Raw genomic sequence first — 18,268 nt, 5'->3', positions numbered from 1 at the left:
TGACTTGAACTGGGAGGAGACAACACATCTCACCAGTGTCTCTTCACATAAGTGTCTCGTTAAAATCCAGAATTGAATTTAAGATTCTCCTGATTACTTATAAAGATCTTCACTCTCAGGTTCCATCCGATATTGAGGAGCTCATTGAGAGAACCCAGCCCTGAAAGTCTTGGTACCATTACCCAGGACTTAAATTAAGGGCTGAGGTTATGCCATCGCGGACTAATAATTTCTATATGGACATCAGTGTAAACAGTACACACATACATGAATGTATCTGCTCTAGGTTTTCTCCGAGAGCAGCCTGCTTGCTCTGAAGGGATCAGTTGGTTTTCTCTTGAATGTGAAAGCGCCTTGAGATGCCTTTGGTTGGCAAACACACACTGCTGGACCACAGGTGCTAATGGCTGGAAATGGTTTTATCTTTAATCCTTCTAAACCTTCAGAAGAACCTCCGTGAAACAATGAGATATTTAAAAAATAAAGTCCTAGAGTGTCAGTGGTAGATGGGGATTCATGATTGACTATATAAAAAAAAAATAAGGTACTCAGTTAGTTATGCTAGATATGCGAAAGAAAGTAAAGAGGGTTTCCATACAGATTATTTATGTTGTAATTTAATAACAGGACAGCATTCACTCTTGGAGACATTCACTTTACAGAGAGTGATCCGTATATATATATATATATATATATATATATATATATATATATATATATATATATATATATATATATATATATATATATATATATACATATATATATATATATATATACATATATTTAATAAAAGCTTCAAAAATAAGAATAGACAGAAAAGCAGACAGCCTTGACGGTTTCCATGTGAGAGAGAGAAAAAAATGATTGTATGCCTTTGTATACATACTAAGTGGTGGAGAAGTGTACAGAAGACGTACCCACGAAATGAACACATCTCCAAGTTTTTTTTTAAATGTGAAGTAAAAAAGAATGATCAAAACATTAATTTCATTTTGGAAATTAGGACATTAGTCACAAGGAACTTCTCATTAAATTCAGACAGTTCATGATAAAAAAAAAAAAAAATGACTTCAGCAAGTCACTGTATGGAACCAAGAAATAAATTGACTGACACCCCCTCATGTAACCAGCAAAACACTCCATGTTATCTGGACATGGACTGCTTGTTGTGTGTTAAAAAAACAACAACAACATACCTCTGGAATTGACCAGAAATGGTTCCTCGCCCTGTTAAGGGTTAATCTGTAACTCTTGCTATCACCTTCCAACATGCTGGTTGAGGTGATGAGCCACTGTTTGAAAGTTGCTGCTGCCAATAAAATTGGGTGTGATGTAGCAGAAAGAAAGGTCTGTTTTATGTTTTTAAGCATTCATCTGCTTTGTGTGGCACTGTTGGACATTAAGATGAGACTGACTCAGACATGAGCCTTACTGGCCTGATTGATGGTAAAGATGGAGAACACTGCCACCTACTGGTATTACACACAGCCCCAACATTTAGCATATAAACATAAGACAGCTGGCATGAAATACGTTGCATGGAGCATCATTCCATGTTTATTAAAATGGATATTTTAGCCTAAATTGTACTTTTATTCAGTTTTTCAAATCCAGATTAGTGTCCCACAATGGAATTCTATATGCAGGTATACCAAGCTATGACTAGAATGAAGCATACAAATATTTAAAACATTTTTAATCAAAATTACATAAATTTGTTTGAAATGCAAGCTCTTATTGTGAACTGCTTTTTTTAAAATCTTTTTGTAAACTAGATTTCTGTTTTCCTTTTGCTACTAATATGCAGCTTTTAATCCACTGAAAAATCACAACTGCTTCTCTTAAATTCTAATTCGGACTTTTAGTGTTCATATTTGCTTTGGTACAGTGTCATTTATATTTTGTTTTTTATCTAGATTATTGCATTTGTAGTCCATACTTAGAGAATTCGATTTGTAAAGTCTAATGAATGATGACAAAGTGGATGGACAAAGATGAACTCATCTATCTTCACAAACTGACAAAGCAATAATGGCTCCTGCATAATTGATGAAGAAACAGGAGTCCTTAGCTGGACACAGTTCAACAAGTCTGGGCAAGTTGAGAGGAAGCAACAAGCAGAGAAAGTAAGAATTTTCTTTAAATGCAACATCACATGAGAACAAAAGGGCTCCTGTATTCATTTCGGATTTAAGAGACAGTTATAACTTGCTCAGATTTAATGTGTAAATTCTGGGCTGCTGTGTATCTACCAATTTCATCCACAAATGTCTGATAGATATCAAGTCGACTTGGATGGAGATTTAAAATGACCTAGGAGTGTGGATTGTGATATGATCATTATTCCTGTCTGGAAGATGCTGGAATGATGTTGTCCTGGTCTTGAACATCTGCAAAAGCTGGTAAATAAGAGAGCACTTGTGGCCTTGCACTGTGTGTAGCCACAGCGCAGATCCGAACTACGAGAGGAAGTCACTGACTCAACCATTGTTTCTACTCCTCAATCCAGTTTGTAAACTCAAAACAAAAACAAAAACAAAAAACATTTCCTGCTTTTGTTTTAAGGTTCTTTCAATAAGGAAAGTGCAAATTAATGACAGAGGCACTGATAAACAAATGAATACTTCTGATATGCCATAAAAGCAGTCTGGAGCACAAAGCACACGTGGCTGCCCACAAAGATTCTGAGTAGCATTTGGAAAGATAATAGCCGGACAACAGAAGTGAAAGCACAGTATTGGAGACTGAGAAGAGGCCCTGGAGACATGTCCTGACTCACTTTACCATTGTGTGGTGTAGTGTGATCTTCAGGCCAGGTTGACCCATATTCGCGCACACATACACACGCTCACCATCTTCATTGGCAGTCGAGTACGACTGTCATTCTTGTGGGTCCTTGTGGGTCTTCAAGTGGGAGAAGAGGCCAATCCTGAGGCAGCATTGCTCAGTGGGCTGAGGTGTGAGGGACGGTGGTAGGAGGTTTGGGTTGGTGGAGCTTCTCTCCTGCGTTTGTCTTCTGGGTGTGGTGAAGATTTGGTGCCAGAGAGAATACCTTACATCTGGGCTAAGGTAGCGAGTATGAGATCCAATACGATCTGCGTTTCGTAGTGCCAGAGAACTGACATTATGAGCAATGCAGAGGACTTTCCCTGTGCTTGTAGCACACCAGCAACTTCTCAGACAGCGAAGGAAGTACAGCTTTGAGTTATTTATCTTAAATGTGGATGCAGATAAACTTAGTAGAACACAATTATTGTGACAGCTTGATTTAAAAAAAAAAATTTTTTAAAAAGGGTAACACGTTCAACTCCCATTGAACACCCGTTGAATCGAAAATGATTTTGAAGAGCATACCACGCTTACAATGATGCAACTAAAAGTGATGTAATATTCTAGAAACATCTGGAACCGAAACAAATTAAATTAAATCAGTTGGATGTTTGCTATTTTCTTTTCTATTCTATTTATAAAGCTGAGAAATATTTTTGTATTACTTAATGTCGTTTTCAAAGTATTTGTGCTTCCATCTATACATTCAAAATTGGGGTGGGGTTGAGGGGGTGTTAAGAGGGTCGACGTACTTTTTTGTACAGCAGCGATTTGCGTCTTTTTTTTTTTTTTTTTTTTTGTTAGGCTATTGAGGATTAAATGTGAGTTATGTAAGAGAGGGAGCGCGGGATTGGTGGCCGGCGCTGGACATGCGCAGTTGCGCGAGTCTCATCAAAATAAACCATACGCATGCAGGAGAGATTTAAAATCGGACGGTGCTAGTTTTCGACGCTCGCGGAGGTTGTCTGCAGAAAGTCACGGTAAGTTTGCGCGCGCGAGCACAATCACAAAATGTGCTTTGAAAAAAATAACTTCATTATTATTATTATTGAGAACAGAATGTTCCGAGTTCGAACCTTCTGTGCTATATCCAAAACAAGTTGCACTTTATTACGCATTTTCGCATCGATTAATTACACAATGCGTTGTGTTTTCAACATGGTGTAGTTTACCACCACTTTCATCCTTTCTTTTCTTTTTTTAATGTGTGTGTGTGTGTGTGTGTGTGTGTGTGTGTGTGTGTGTGTGTGTGTGTGTGTGTGTGTGTGTGTGCGCGCGCGCGCGCGCGCTATCAAACATTTGTGTCGTGAATTAATGTTTCCACAAATTCAACAGTAAAAGCACTCAAATGTGTGCGATGTGTTGATGACATTGTCGTGTTTATCTAGCAGAGTGGAAGTTTGTTGTTGCTGTGTTGTTGCTGCTGTCGTCTTCATCCCAGTCAGTCAGGAGCTCACACCCCCCTCGCGCACCGTCCCCGACTACCCGACACACCTTCTCCACAATCACTTCCCACCGTCTTTTTCAAAACTCCGTGTCCCTTTGACTCCTCACGCTTATCAACGCTGCTCTCTCTGCGCAGTTGTCTCACTTCGACGCGATTCTAAAAACCCAATTACGGTCACTCGGTTGCCGCGAATTCATCAAAAGTCAAAGTGCGCGCCCAGGTTCACGAGGTAAGCGCGCTTAACATGTTTGTTTTATATCCTTATTAACATCCACTTCTGGAAATGAACAAAATAGTTATGGTAATAACAACATGCCATGGTTACATTAACTCTAACATGGCAGCAGAGTAGTGGTATCTGCCCCCCGTGCATCGTCGGAACATTATGTTCCCAATTGAGTGACTTTATTTTGGAGGGGGTGGGGGACAAACTTAATCACTTATAAAAGTAAGAATATTTTCCACTAAGTTTATTCACAGCGTAGTGTATATTCCAAAGTAGTAAGTATCAGTTACAAGTTGCAAACACTGTGTTGTTACTGGTAATTGTATTTTTATTTTATTTTGGGGGGATTTTCTGGATTACATATAATGCTTTTTGTCAGTTCAGTGTGTATGAATGTGTGTGTGTGTGTGTGTGTGTGTGTGTGTGTGTGTGTGTGTGTGTGTGTGTGTTACATATCTGTGTACAGTGGGCTGTGCAGCGTGCTGCAGTGTCTGATTGGCTGATGGATTGATTTGTGGTATTCGTACTCCCTGGCCTAAGGGAGAGCTGGCTCGTAAAACCTCACACATGCGTGCATGCACAAATACAACACAAACTGGACTTTCTGCCTGGGTGCTCGCGCTCAGTCCTCATGGCCGTGTTGTGGGGGGGGGATGGTGATGGGGTGGTACAGTGGAAAGAGAGGCACAGAAGGAAACTTGCATTGAACAATTCATGTTCTTATTGCCTATCGTGAATATTGATATGTACTCGTGACATATAAAATTACAGTTATTGAAAAAAAGGTGGCTCCCTTTCGCCAGGTGGAAGCAGTTATGCAAAAAGAGAGGGCTTGTTTGGCTCATGTTGTTTGGATGGGCTCAGCTTCAACATGCAGATTTTGCCCACGGGGGAAATTGACAAAGGTAAACTGGTCCAGCGGGTCGTTGTTTGTAAACCACGTAACTTTTACAGTCGTATTTTTCTTTCCACGACTGTGTGTATGTCTTGCATAATTTGTGGTAGTGTAATGACTGCTTCAAGCTTTTTTTTTCTTCTTCTTTTTAAATACTTTACAAGAAATTCCTCAGTTTTCGGTCTCAGTCGGTGAAAGACTCACTATAATGTATTTACGAACACCATTCTGTTGCAAATGAAATTGTTCTTGTGGTGCTTTTGGTGGATAATGTGCACACTCGGCTTTTTTTCCGGCAGCCCGTTCCCTTTTTTTTTTTCCCTCTCCTCGGAGCCAGTCAGTTAACACTCTGTAACAGGAGCCGGGTATCATACTGCTAAGCGTAGTAACACACAGTGTGACATCCTCCAACCACACGTGCAGCCGCCCGGATATAATCCTAAGCGAGCTTCTTCCAATGCCACAGGAGGCAGTGAGTTCATGGAAGCCTGGCCACTGCCATGCAGTCTGCTGGGGAACGTTAAACGGGTTAAAAGAACCATGTTCAGTGCGGAGGGCAGAAAGTTCAGCACTGGGGGTTACAGTCAGGGACCGAAAACGAAGGTGTGATTTAGAGCCTAAAAAACTGTCACACAAGCATTTCTGTCAAGCTTGTGTGAGCGGACAGCTGTTGAGGCTGTGCAAATGGGCATGTATGGGGGTAGTGGGTGTGTGCACGGTAACTTATGAACTATCTCATTTAAATAGTTTAACACAGTCTTGCAGTCATGGATGCAAATTTTGTGCAGGGGGGAAAATGTGGTCTAGCTGGTTTGGTTTTTATAATGGGAGCTGCAGCTGTGATATTTGCTCTGATGTTCATGTTTTTCGCACAGGGGAGAGCATGGAACACAAACTAAAGCTACGCACGTAAATGCACTGATGACCAAATGTATGTGGGGTTTTAGTTGTTTTGTCGAATTGCCAGAAAGGAACTCCATATCATACCTGTATTTCACATTTCACTGCACATCCCGTGAGTGGAATCTTGAATCTGTTTGACTTAACTCCATTTTGGTGGACATTGTGCTCAGTGCAACCATTTGAGGGTCTCATCAATATTATGAAATGATGTGTTTGAACCAGAAAAGGTCAAAATATAATCAAAAATAAGTGCAAATCACGTGTGTATCCCAAAAAACAAAAGGAATTTAAACTTTGTGTTTGGTTCACATTGAAGTAGGTAGCATCAACAACTGTAACGATTTAAAATCAAACACTGGAAGTATGGAGAAAGAATCATTGTAATCTTTTTACACAAGGTATTTGTTAAAATAAAGATACTTTAAGGTATGTTACAAAACAAAGCCTGCATTATTACTTTACTCTGTCCTTAACAAACAGCCTGAAATCACTTGTGCACCAAGACTTGGAATGTTGTTGTTTTTGTTGTTGCTGTTGGGGCTGGGAAGCTCATTATCATAGGTCACGATTTTAAGATAAAAGAGAAAGTGGTCAACTTTTCAACTGCAATGGAAAAATGTGGTGCGGCAAAACAGGGGAGTGTTAGCAGTACTCCCTGCAGAACTGTGTGATTCACTACTCAGAAACAGTTGAGGATATTTGACATTTTGGCGAATTTATAAATATAGAAAATGTAATTGTCACATTGCAGGAATTATTATATCATGAAAGCACAGCATTTATTGTAAAGCATGCAGTGGTATTTTGTTCACCTCTAGCAATTCATTTGACTAATTCTAACAATTTATTGAAGGAAAGCTATCAATAGTGGTGAGTATGCCACAAAAAATGTCTCAATAACTCGTCATGTGTCCTAATTGGGGTGCTCTTGTTCCCATGAGGCCAAAATGCAAATTGCCATGATGAAATGGGCTGTTCAAATATAAACCGTCTATGAACCAGAACCATCAGTGGTCCTGGATCGGGCAATTGGGTTTGATGAAGAAGGGTTGTGGGTTGGATTCGGGGGCCTGGGACCTTTCTGCGTGGAGTTTGCATGCTCTCCCTGTTTCTGCGTGGGTTGTCTCCGGGTTCTCCGGCTTCCTCCCACAGTCGAAGAACATGCATTTGTCTGTCTTTGTTTGTCTCTATGTGGCCCTGTAATGAACTGGCGACTTGTCCAGGGTGTCACCCTGCCTCTGCCCCATGACAGCTGGGATTGGCTCCAGCAGGCCCTCGTGACCCTGAGCTCAGGAATGAATGGGTATCGAAAACGGGTGGATGGATGGATGGGTGAATTTTTGCCAAGAGTTACTTTGTTATGCAATAAGTACTCAAACAACATCTGAGCAGTTGAAAATATGTGTTCAGAAGATAAGAGAACGTCAAATTAACTTCACCTCTAAAAGTTACAGTGCATTTAAGACGCATTCTTAAATTTTACGCCAAAGTGTTTTAAGTGCAACGAGCATTTGCCCAGCAACTCTAAATGAGGAAAATGTATGTTTATTAGTTATTATTTTGCTCTCCGATAAACTGAAAAAAGAAATGTTGATTTCCGCTGGATAAAAGACAGACTTTCATTTTCACCTGTTTTGAATTTCAAAGCAGTTCGACATGAACGCTGGCCTCATCCTTTCAGTCTGTTTGTGATTGTGCAACGTAACAGCATGAAACAAGGTTTTGCGGCTCAAACCCGATCTGCATCTGGCTGCCTGTTGTGAGTCTCTCGCGAGGGCTTTAGCCTGGTTTTTTACAGATAGACGCTGTCTCAGAGGAGGTGGTTTAACAGGTTGTCCATGTTGGAGTTTGGTACTCATTTCCTGTCACAAAGACCACATGGATGCCAAGCCTGCATGAAAACAGCTGCTCCGACGGAAGAGAACCTTCTTTAGACCGCCCTTTTTAATTAGCTCAGGCATTAACCCTGACCATTAAGCTGGAGGCCTGGAAAGCTCAGGAGTGTTTTTGCCGCGAGTGGTAGTGGCCAATGATCAGTATCCCAAAATGATTGCTGTATAGGAGCCCCCCCATTTTCATTCCAAGCTCTACCTGAAGATAATTGATCATGAGTCGCAGTTTTGTTTGTTTAAAAAAAAAAGCTACTTGTTTCATTTTAACATGGCGAAGGACATGAACCTCACAAGCGTAATGTGCTGCGCACAGTTCTGCCATCGAGCAGGTTTGTTTTCTACGCAGCGGAGGTTAAGTCATTAAAAAAACCATCTAAGGGAAACGTTTCTGAAGAGTCTGTTCTCATATGAAGGATAATAAATAAATAAAAAAGAAGGGTTCAGACAAGTTAAAGCCAAACTTAAGTGAATTTTGTGCAAATGTATTGAAAAAAAAGAAAAGTCAAAATCAAGTAGGCGAAGAGACCAAAACATAAGAAGTGTGGTGTCCTTTTCCCATTAAGGCTGATGGGACAAGGAAACTATCACAGTTTATTAGTGTCGGAAGAGATCACTAAGGATTATCTGGGATCTGTTGTGTCAGCTGACCTGTGCCATGTTATACCATGTGGCAATGGCACAGTCAGCACACTCTTAGACTTCAACACCCTGTGTGTTTGTTTCACATTCTTCTTTGCGTTTAAAACTAAATTAACAACATAGGTTTGTGTTTGCTAATGTGTTATTCATTCTGTTTATTCATAATTAATATTGCTGAAGAAAATATGAGGTGTATTCAAATCTAACTAAATTGTGTTAAAATGGACCTATATCTACCAGCCGTGCCACTATATTAACCTGTGGCTCAGAATTTCACCAATACATACAAAACGACAACACAAAAAAGACGTTTTTTTGTTCTGTTGTCTGAAAGCTTTATTACACATTGCCAGCTTGAAATGTGAAAAGTCTCTTTTGTCGGGGGTTTAGTAATATAGCTTCCTGAGGTACTTAAAATAGCCCAAGATACAATACTTGATTCGTCAGCCTTTCAAATACTGCTGGAGTCCTGTTGGGGGAACTGAACGCTAATGCTGCTTTCTCTTCTTCTTCTTCTTCTTCTTCTTCTTCTTCTTCTTCTTCTTCTTCTTCTTCTTCTTCTTCTTCTTCTTCTTCTCGTTTTTCTTTCATGTGCTATGTAGGGATGAAGTTCCCTGTGGATCTCCTGGCTGATGTCAACCAGGGAGAGCTGGAGCAGTCAGCTCGAACCTACATGACAAACCTCCTGTTCAGCGACCCTTATTCCCCTGAACAGCTCACCCTCTCTGATTCCACACAGGTATGATGCACCACATAGTGGACGGCTGTCGTAATAACAGCCTTCCTACTAGTGTCGTGCCCTAAAGGCTTTTCAAGTCAGTGTGCTATAACTTGGCATTGTAAACATGGTATTTAAGAGTGTCTTTAAATAAAGGTATGTTAATTTATATGTGTGAATTGTGTATTGTAAATTTAGAAAATATGCTTGACTAAGATTCTGAGACATAGGCTTATTAATGATAAATGTTTTGTCAAACTATACAAATAAGAACCAACATGACATTGTAATCTTACACTCATTTTTGATCACATAAATTCTCTCCCACATTCAAGATAGATATTGAAATAAGCATGAAAAGGACAGATTGCATGTGAAAAAAGATCGATTGAAACTGCTGGACTTTGTTGTGTCCAAAATGTTGTACTGACAATTCCTTGTTTGGCATAAGGTTGTCTCACATATACACAGTTCCATTTTGTCATTTGCGTGTCTCTTTGTCCTAGACTCCAATAGACAGTGCCAGGGTCAGCTTTGCCCCTCTGTATGGATCCAGTGGTAAACAGAAGATCCTGGCATTGTTCTCTCCCTCTGACCCCTTAACTGCTGTGGCTCTACACCTGCTGGACCGTTGGTGGACAGTGGATGATGTCCTTAAGACAGGAGACCCTTCGCGTGATGGAGTTGTAGAGGTCGGAGATTCCTTTTTTTTTTTTTCTTCTTTTATGTTTTTAGCCAATTGTGCTGAGGTGTTGCATGATTTTAAGTGAAACCAATCTCTTGTTATTGTTTGTTTTTGTGGGCCAACACACTCAACAATATAATTGATCTTTCTACTGTCTCGTGTTTCTCAATGCAGCTGAAAAACCTTTTTTTGGATCAGGAATTTTCTAGGGTCCTGGTGAAAACCACCCCCTCTGTTATCTGTAGGAAAGCAACTGAGAAGTAAAGTGTGCTCTTTGCAGGTGAAGACAATCGGCGAGAGAATCGTTTTGTACCTCCTTAACCGAGTCATCTACAGAGCCAAAGAGATGAACTCTGATGAGCTGCCCTTCCTCTGCCATGGAGAAAACGACTATGCAAAAATCCTCTGGAAGGAGGGAGAGGCTGTTGGCTTCTACTCAGTCAAAGCTGCTGGTAATTATTAGGATTGTAAAGTTTTAAATTTTCACGTTACATGTCAAGTGTCTTTGGTGTTATATTCTAGATAAATCAGCCCACAAATGATGATTCTGGAAAATCATTTTATTTGCTATATTCGTAGTTGATATTTTGTAACAAAACAAATATTTAACATTTGTGTTACATTGTGATACCTTTGCAACGCTCGGGATAACAAGCTACCAATTCTTGTAATTACTACGTTATTTTTTTCGTAATTCACATACAGGTTGTTTGTATATTTTGTCGTCCTCCTTCAGGTACCTTATGGAACATGGCTTCAACCAGACGTTATCAGATACCTGTATTGGACTCCGTCTTTGTCAGAAAGAGCCAGCGCGGTCAGGGCTTAGGGCTCAAGATGCTGCAGGACTATGTACTTAGTTTCAAAGAGAATTCTCTTGGACTGAGATACCCTCTCCCAACTTCCATGTATAAAGGTACATGGGTTCAAATTGCTGACAAATATCAGTCATCAGTATCTGTCACTCTATTGACATCGCCAGGCCGGTATTCCATATGATAATAAACAGTGTATCTTTGTAAGCGTAATGGTGTTATTTTTACTCCCAGTGTGCAAAAAGTACCTATGTCAGTATCCTGGAGGCGCAGATCTGCTTTGGGAGGTAGAGAGTGTAGGTGAACCCCACCAGAGGACCAATCTGTCCAGCAAGATTCATTCAATGGACCTGAGTGGTAAGACAAATAAAACAACGTTTATAAACTGCGTAAAGCAATTCCTAATACAATACAAATAAAATGCGTCAGTATGTCTAATTTACGGCATACCTTTTTTTTTTGTTCCGACCAGCTGTATCCAAAAGTCTGTCATTTACAGAGGAGTCACTGGCGATCACGCAGATAGCTGAAACTGATGTGGTGATGGACGCAAGCGCGACACAAATCAAGCAAGATGGAGTGGAAAGCACTGGCGAAATTGTGGTACATAATTTCATTTATCCAATCAGAGAAATGATTAAAAAAAAAAAAAAAAAGACAAGTTGTCAAAATAGTGCCTCCTTTTTATTTGTAGGAGGAAGTGACAGTGTCTCAAACTGCCAATGGTGAGCATTTATTCATGTATATCAAATTTCAATTTAAAAAAAAAAAAAATTCAAAACATATATATTTATTTTAAACACAAACTATAATCATGACATTTGTAACTGTTTCAGAAACAGAGCCTCCTGTCAAACCTCAAGGGAGAAGTTGTGGCATCAGGTAGGTGTTGACAAATGCAGTCATTAAAGTAGGCTAAATTATTTCAATGACCACAAGGTGTGGACTAAGGATTTGAACACTGGAAAGGTAACAAGAGTATATTTGTGTGTTTTATGTTCTCATCCTAGCAAATGAAAAAGTGGTGTAAAGTTGAGTTTAAATATCAGTTAACACATATTTTCAGTTATGAGACCTCGGAGGACTTTACATTAGATCCAGATAATGATTAAGCTCCAACGCTTTGGTGTATCTGTCAGCTGAAGAGTCCATAGTAAAGTATGGTTTTAGCATGAATTAGTTCTGCAAAGCACTTTTAGTTAATGACTTTATGAACTTTTACAGAATCGAGGACATTGAAGCGGAAACGCCCCATGAGAAACAGGATCTTTCACAGCAGATGTCGCAAATGCCGGATGTGTCTGATATCGTACGGACTGAGGTTTGCTTCTGAAAGATTTTGAGTGTCTCTCTCCGTATCCTGCTGTGCAAAGTGTTTCTTGCAATCAGCTTGACTTTTTTTTTTTTTTTTCATGTTGTAGGACGTTTTCAGTTTGGTTTCTAAAATAAATGGAGAGGGTGTCATTGACGCCACAGCCGAAGCAGAAGCAACGACCACCGTGGCCACAGAAGACAAATATGATGTTACAGCACCAGTCGCTGAGCAGCCACAAACAGAAGATGATACCAAACAGAGTCTTAACGCCCCCCACGACTCACAGATCATAGTTGAGAATGTAGCATCAGAAATTGAGGAAACAAATGATGATCTGAAGCAAAGCAATGCAGAGCTGGGGTTCTCTGAAGAGACCGCAGAGCAACCGGAGGAAACGCAAACTCTGAGCAATGTCGGAGAAGGAATAGTATTAGAAAGCACTGTAACGACGACCACCACCACATACACAAGGCACTATCGGAAACAATGTGACAAATCTGATGAAGTAGATGAAGTTACTGAGGAGAAAGGAGTCTCTGCAGCTGAAGTAGTGGAGGAATTGGATGGAAATACGGCAGAAGAACCAAAAGAATCTGCAGCAGTTAAAGGGGATGTGGTATCTGTTGAAGATTCAACAGAGGGAAATCAACAGGAACTGGAAAATGAACCCCTAACAAATGAAATACAAAGTGATAAACAAGAGGAGTCTGTACTGAAGGAGAGTGTCTCTGTGCTTTCAGACACAACAGATGATGTTGGTACAGAGGGAACTGGAGTTGAGCAGGGAGAAGATAAATCTGAGGAAAAACAAGGCGAGGAAGATGTTACGCCAGATCTCGATGATGAGCAGGATGTACCCCCAGTTGTACAGAGGAGAAGTTTAAGAGGCAGATATATAGTTGTGTCAAAAGCTGTATCCACAAAACGGCACAAAGGGGAAAAGGCTGATGAGCCCAATGTGGAAATTGAAAAGTCTGTCACCAATGAAAAAGTAGTGGAACAGATGAAGGAACATCCTGTGGTGGATGAAAACATACCTATTGACAAAACAGAACAAGATGTGACTCCAGAAAAAATAAATATAGAAGATTGTGTTCCAATTGCAGAGGAAGCAACAGAAAACATCACAACTGTAACTGAAGTCTGCACAGAAGAGTGCAAGGTAGTCCTGGAACATGCAAAGCCAGAGACTGTGTCACTGTTGGAGGACAGGGCTGACGATGTGGTCCAAGAGTCTCTCACAGTGGCTGCTGATTCAGGTACAGTGATGGATACGGTCTCACCAGTAGCTGAAGAGCTGCAGGGCTCAAAGGACACGGTCTGTGAAGTACCAAAGCTGCACCAAGCAACTGTCATCTTGGTAGATTTTAAATTAGCCGGCCCTAAGTTTGCTGAAAATAATGCAATTGAAACTCCAGCTCAGGGAGAGTGTCCTGCTCTAGACAAAGACCAAGCGAAGCTGATGACATCAGAAGAGGAACAAACTCTTAGGCCAGACATGATGGTGGTGGAAGAGCTAGATGATGGGAAAATGGTAAACAGTGAAGAAATATCTGGAGATGTTGCTACAGAGGGAGAAACTGATGACAAGGAGTGTCATCATGAAGACACTGCAGATACAGAAAAAAGTACAGAGGCAGAAGTCCCATTTGTGAACACAAGAGTTCTAAGGAGTGGCAGAAAAATGGCGAAAGCCAACAAAGTGGTTCAAAAGTATGAGGAGGATGACACAGGCAATTTTACTGCTGAGGAAAAGTGTAGTGCAGCAAATACAGATAATGATATGGATAAAAAAGAGATGGAAGCTATGAAAATGGATTCTGCCACATCGGCTGTCCCAGTGGAGGAAGAAGAAGTTTGCAAACAATTAGAGGCGGACTCAACTGTGGCAGATGTGAAAGGGAATCTCTCACCAACTGAGACAGATGAGGACACAAGCCAGGAACAGGCACAAGTATCTACTAGAGCTTTAAGAAGTAAAACAAAGTCAACCACAGCTTCACCGGCATATACAAAAACAAGGAGTCACGTGCACAAACAAGGAGAAAGCGACCAAGAAGAACCAACGACAACAATAACTTTGAGGAGCAAAAGAAGAACTTCTACCGACACACCTCGAAGAACGCGCAAACAAAATCAAAACAAAGAGGTAAAAGTGTCTACTGGTGTTCTGGGAACAGAAGAGAAACCAGAGGAGGTTATGGAAGAAGCTGCACAGCATGTACATTTGGAAAGTGAGGAAACAATAGAGCAGCCAGATGACAGGGATGATGTTGTCTCTGAGGGAGAAGCAGCAGATGAAACAATGGACTTGAAAAAAGGTGAGGAGAAAGAGGTGATAGAGGTGGATGGACCGAACGCAACTGAGGAGCAGCCCGAAGCTCGGTCAGAAACGGAGGCCATCACCCCAGTTGAAGAAGGTGACGAAGGGAACGCAGTCACAACCGACGAAGAAATTGAAAACACTCCAGTTATTGTTACTAGATCTCTAAGAAGTGGTACAAAGACATCCAGCGTTAGCCCATCAAGCAGATTCAGAAGACAAAATAAAGAGAAAGCAGAGCCACCAACAGAATCATTTGAGGAACAGAATATAGAGGTTGAAAACGAGGCCGGAGTCGAGTTGAAATCCTCATCTCCTGCTGCTGTAGAAGGTACGCAAGATTTAGGGACAGTTATTAAAGAAGTGGAGAATGAAGCTGTTGATGGTGTTCAACTACAGGCTCAGGCTGACACAGCAGGGTCCATACCTGAAGGTAGCTTAGGAGAACATGTGAGTGAGAGCATGCTTCCTCCACTTTCTGATCCCCAAAGTATGAATGAGGTTTTAGTGGACCTGAAAAGCACCAGTCATGATCTTCAAGATGAGGCAGCAGATGCTGAAGAGTCTGCCCCAGAAACTGTACTTGCTACTGATGCAGACAAGGCCGACAAAAAAGAAATTGTTGAAGATGTAGATGTTCCTGTTCCTGACTCTGCAGCATCTGAGCTGGATGACCAACCATGCACATCAAAAATAACCTCAGAGCTGCACCAGGAGGAAGCAGTTGAAGAAGCAGGACATGTGTGTGTGGAAAAACAAGAACCTGTGGTTCTGCTAGAGGAGCAATGCACAAGCATTGTTGACTCAGTTCCAGGGGAGGACACAGAGGTTTTAGTTCAACAGGATGTAGATGGACTTGCAAGGGTAGAGGAAACACCTGTTGAAGACTCGGGAATCCTGAGAAGTGACGACGATACAGTGACAACAACGGATGAAGGTAAACCCATGCAGACAGATGAAGATGAAGGTACAGCTGGAGAAGAGGGTGTCAAGGATGAGCTGACAGTTGGAACACGGAAGCGAAGAAGGTCTGCCACCACCACACCTCGGCGGAAATCCAAAAGGGCCTGCAGACAGTCCAAGAAAGAAGAAAAAGAGGGCAGTACTTCAGCCGAAGAATCTCAAGAAGAGGGCCCCAAAGCAGAGCTGGAAGACATCAAAGAGGAAAATGAAGGAGAGAAGACAGAAGACAATGATGAGAACAAAGCTGAAGTTCTGACAGAAGATGGTACAGTGACAAAAGAAGACCAAGAACAAGGGAAAGAAGTCTCTGAAGACAGAAACACCATAGACGAACCAACAGTAGAAACAAGGGTGTTGAGGAAGAGAAGGTCTGCTGCTGCAGCCACACCTCGGCGCACATCTAAAAGAGTTCGCTCAGAGTTAAAGGAAGCTCCTGAAATCACGAAGGAGAGCTCAGAGCCAGAAGACGAGTCGACAACAACAGAAGCTTTCACAGAGGAATCGCTTATCGTGCCCCTGAGGGAACAGGAAGCACAGCCTGTTCTCTTAGTAACAAGTGATAATGAACAGAAAGAGACCAGTGATGGAGAAAATTCTGGAAAGGAGACTGCATCAGATGAGGGAAAAGCTACGGATGATGAAGCCCCTTCTAGTACTGAGACCAAAGAAGACAAAGAGGAGGAAACTCAAGATATGTCTACAGCTGAGCCAGACGTTGTACCTGACCGTGCCTGTATCGAGGAGGAGTCTCCAGTTCCAGATACGTCTGAGGTGACGGAGGACCATGTGCCGACTAGAACATCCAGATCGCTACGTAGCAAAACAAGGACATCACTAGCCAAGCCTTCACACAGCCCCAGCAATGTGGAAGAACAAGAAGGGCATCAGCTGAATGAGGATTTGGTCGAGCCTGGAAAACTAGATTTTCAGGGTCAAGCGGAACCCAAGGAAGCACCTCTTGTTGAGCTTCCAGCCGGAGACGACACTGAAGACCAAGCTGAAGAAACAGTTGATCTGGCAGGCGAGAGCATTGCAGACATTGCTGAAGATCCAGAGGAAAACCTGGATTCAGGGGAAGAGACGTCAGGCTCGGCTGATGAGGAGGAGGACGAAGATGAGTGGAGTATGTCAGAGGAAGAGGCTATCATCATCGGAAGCAGAGTTTTGAGAGGAAGAACGGTTCCTTCGCTAGTAATCACGCCTAACTCTACACCCAGACGCCACAGCACCAAAGTTCAGGTGTCAGAGGAGAACCGTTCCCCAGTTGACAAGAGCAGCAAGAGAAAAAGTGCTGGGCTAACTCCTGCTTCCAGTTTGAAGCGCCGCAGCAAAGTTTAGCAAGTTCTGATAACAAAGTACACATGTTGCGCATTCATCAAAAACCGGGTCCTTTTTGTGTAAATGGATATATTACTGCACACATTTCATTAGGGTAGAAAGTGAGAGGTCTTTGACATCATTACCTTGTTGGGAGACACAGGATGAAATAATTGTCTACTCTCCCGAGAGATGATGGTATACCCTACCTGCACAGTAGCAGATTATAATAGGGCCATCATCAACACTCCAAAAAGCCATAATTTGCAATTATGCGGCACAAATTTTGATCAATTTCTATTTTTGTATTGTAAGTATTTCTGTTGTTTTTTAAAATTTGAATGTAGAGTTGTTGTAGGTGGCTGAATATAAAGTTAATTCAGCTGAATGTCCTCATTTTCAAACAGATATATGCAACAAGTGTACACATCAGGAGAAGTTTCTTATTTTGTAAAAGTCAACAAAATTCAGGTCTAAACATTATAATGCTGTCTTTTTTATATATACTGTAACACTGTATGTGTTTTTTTTTTTAGAGAAGTAGCAGTATGAAATAGCAGTATGTAAAATGAAATTTCCCCTTATATATTATGCTATGGGTGACAAAGTAGCGTAGTGATTAGCACTCTCGCCTCACCACCAAAGGAAAGGTGGAAGGTTCGAGTTCAACCTGCATTGTCGTGGGTTCTCTTCAGGAACACTCTTTTCTTCCTCCCAGTCCAAAAGGCACTGGAGATTTGACTCTCTACAGGCCCCGAGTGCAGGCGAGGACGTGATTTGAAAGATAAATATTCTGTTACTGTTTACCAACTCTGTGAAATTGAGCATTATTCCCTGTGATCATTGACCATCATGTTATTTCCGACCTGACGTAAACGTTTTACCGATGTCAGCTCTTTTTTTCCCCGTTTCTTTTAGTGCTGTTTTTTGTCTTTATTAAGAAAAAGTCATTAATCACATTTCTTTTTGTATTCGTCTTCATTTTTTCCTTTCTTGACATTGTAGACTAACCTTTCCTGGTAGCATTGTATATGGATTTTTTTGTGGCAAATAAAGTTGTTTGGGTAGTTGACAACTTCTTGTTTAATGTTGTTTCTCTAGCTGTTTTATTGAAAGTTTGCACACATCAACCCCACCCAGCACTCTATCCCCTGCAAACTCCTGACCTTTGGTTCCCAAGTCAGTACCACAGGACACAGTATCCACCCTTGTATTATAAGATCATCTCTCAAAACAACAAACAAACAATAACTACTTGAAGAAATGATGATTCAATTAAATCATGGCAATAGATCTAT

General features: G+C 41.2%; 1 protein-coding gene across 2 annotated transcripts; it reads left to right on the top strand.

The window, feature by feature from the left end:
• Window positions 1-3,701: 3,701 nt before the first annotated feature.
• Window positions 3,702-17,904, top strand: LOC142902165 (uncharacterized). Of its 2 annotated transcripts, none has more exons than XM_076047020.1 (11): window positions 3,702-3,812; window positions 9,437-9,573; window positions 10,059-10,244; window positions 10,518-10,689; window positions 10,974-11,153; window positions 11,287-11,409; window positions 11,525-11,655; window positions 11,747-11,777; window positions 11,889-11,934; window positions 12,277-12,373; window positions 12,474-17,904. In XM_076047020.1, exons 2-11 carry the CDS (start codon window positions 9,439-9,441, stop codon window positions 16,989-16,991), a joined length of 5,619 nt encoding a protein of 1,872 aa, XP_075903135.1. In that variant the 5' UTR covers window positions 3,702-3,812; window positions 9,437-9,438; the 3' UTR covers window positions 16,992-17,904. The 2 variants fall into 2 exon arrangements, with proteins under 2 accessions (XP_075903135.1, XP_075903134.1); XM_076047019.1 differs by lacking the exon at window positions 3,702-3,812 and adding an exon at window positions 4,350-4,508.
• The last annotated feature ends 364 nt before the right edge of the window (window positions 17,905-18,268 follow it).

This window comes from Nelusetta ayraudi, unplaced genomic scaffold (assembly GCF_046127955.1).
Source record: "Nelusetta ayraudi isolate G7.1 ecotype Tasmania unplaced genomic scaffold, CSIRO-AGI_Nayr_v1 ptg000092l, whole genome shotgun sequence".
Lineage (NCBI taxonomy): Eukaryota > Metazoa > Chordata > Actinopteri > Tetraodontiformes > Monacanthidae > Nelusetta > Nelusetta ayraudi.
Note: the sequence above shows the minus strand (reverse complement) of the source record. Positions and strands in the feature narration are given on the sequence as shown.

Bases quoted from the DNA above. Each gene is read 5' to 3' on its own strand.
- LOC142902165 (XM_076047020.1), top strand. From the start codon at position 9,439: ATGAAGTTCCCTGTGGATCTCCTGGCTGATGTCAACCAGGGAGAGCTG. The intron at 11,410-11,524 runs GTAAGACAAATA...TGTTCCGACCAG, and splicing joins TCATTCAATGGACCTGAGTG to CTGTATCCAAAAGTCTGTCA. The intron at 11,935-12,276 runs GTAGGTGTTGAC...GAACTTTTACAG, and splicing joins GGGAGAAGTTGTGGCATCAG to AATCGAGGACATTGAAGCGG.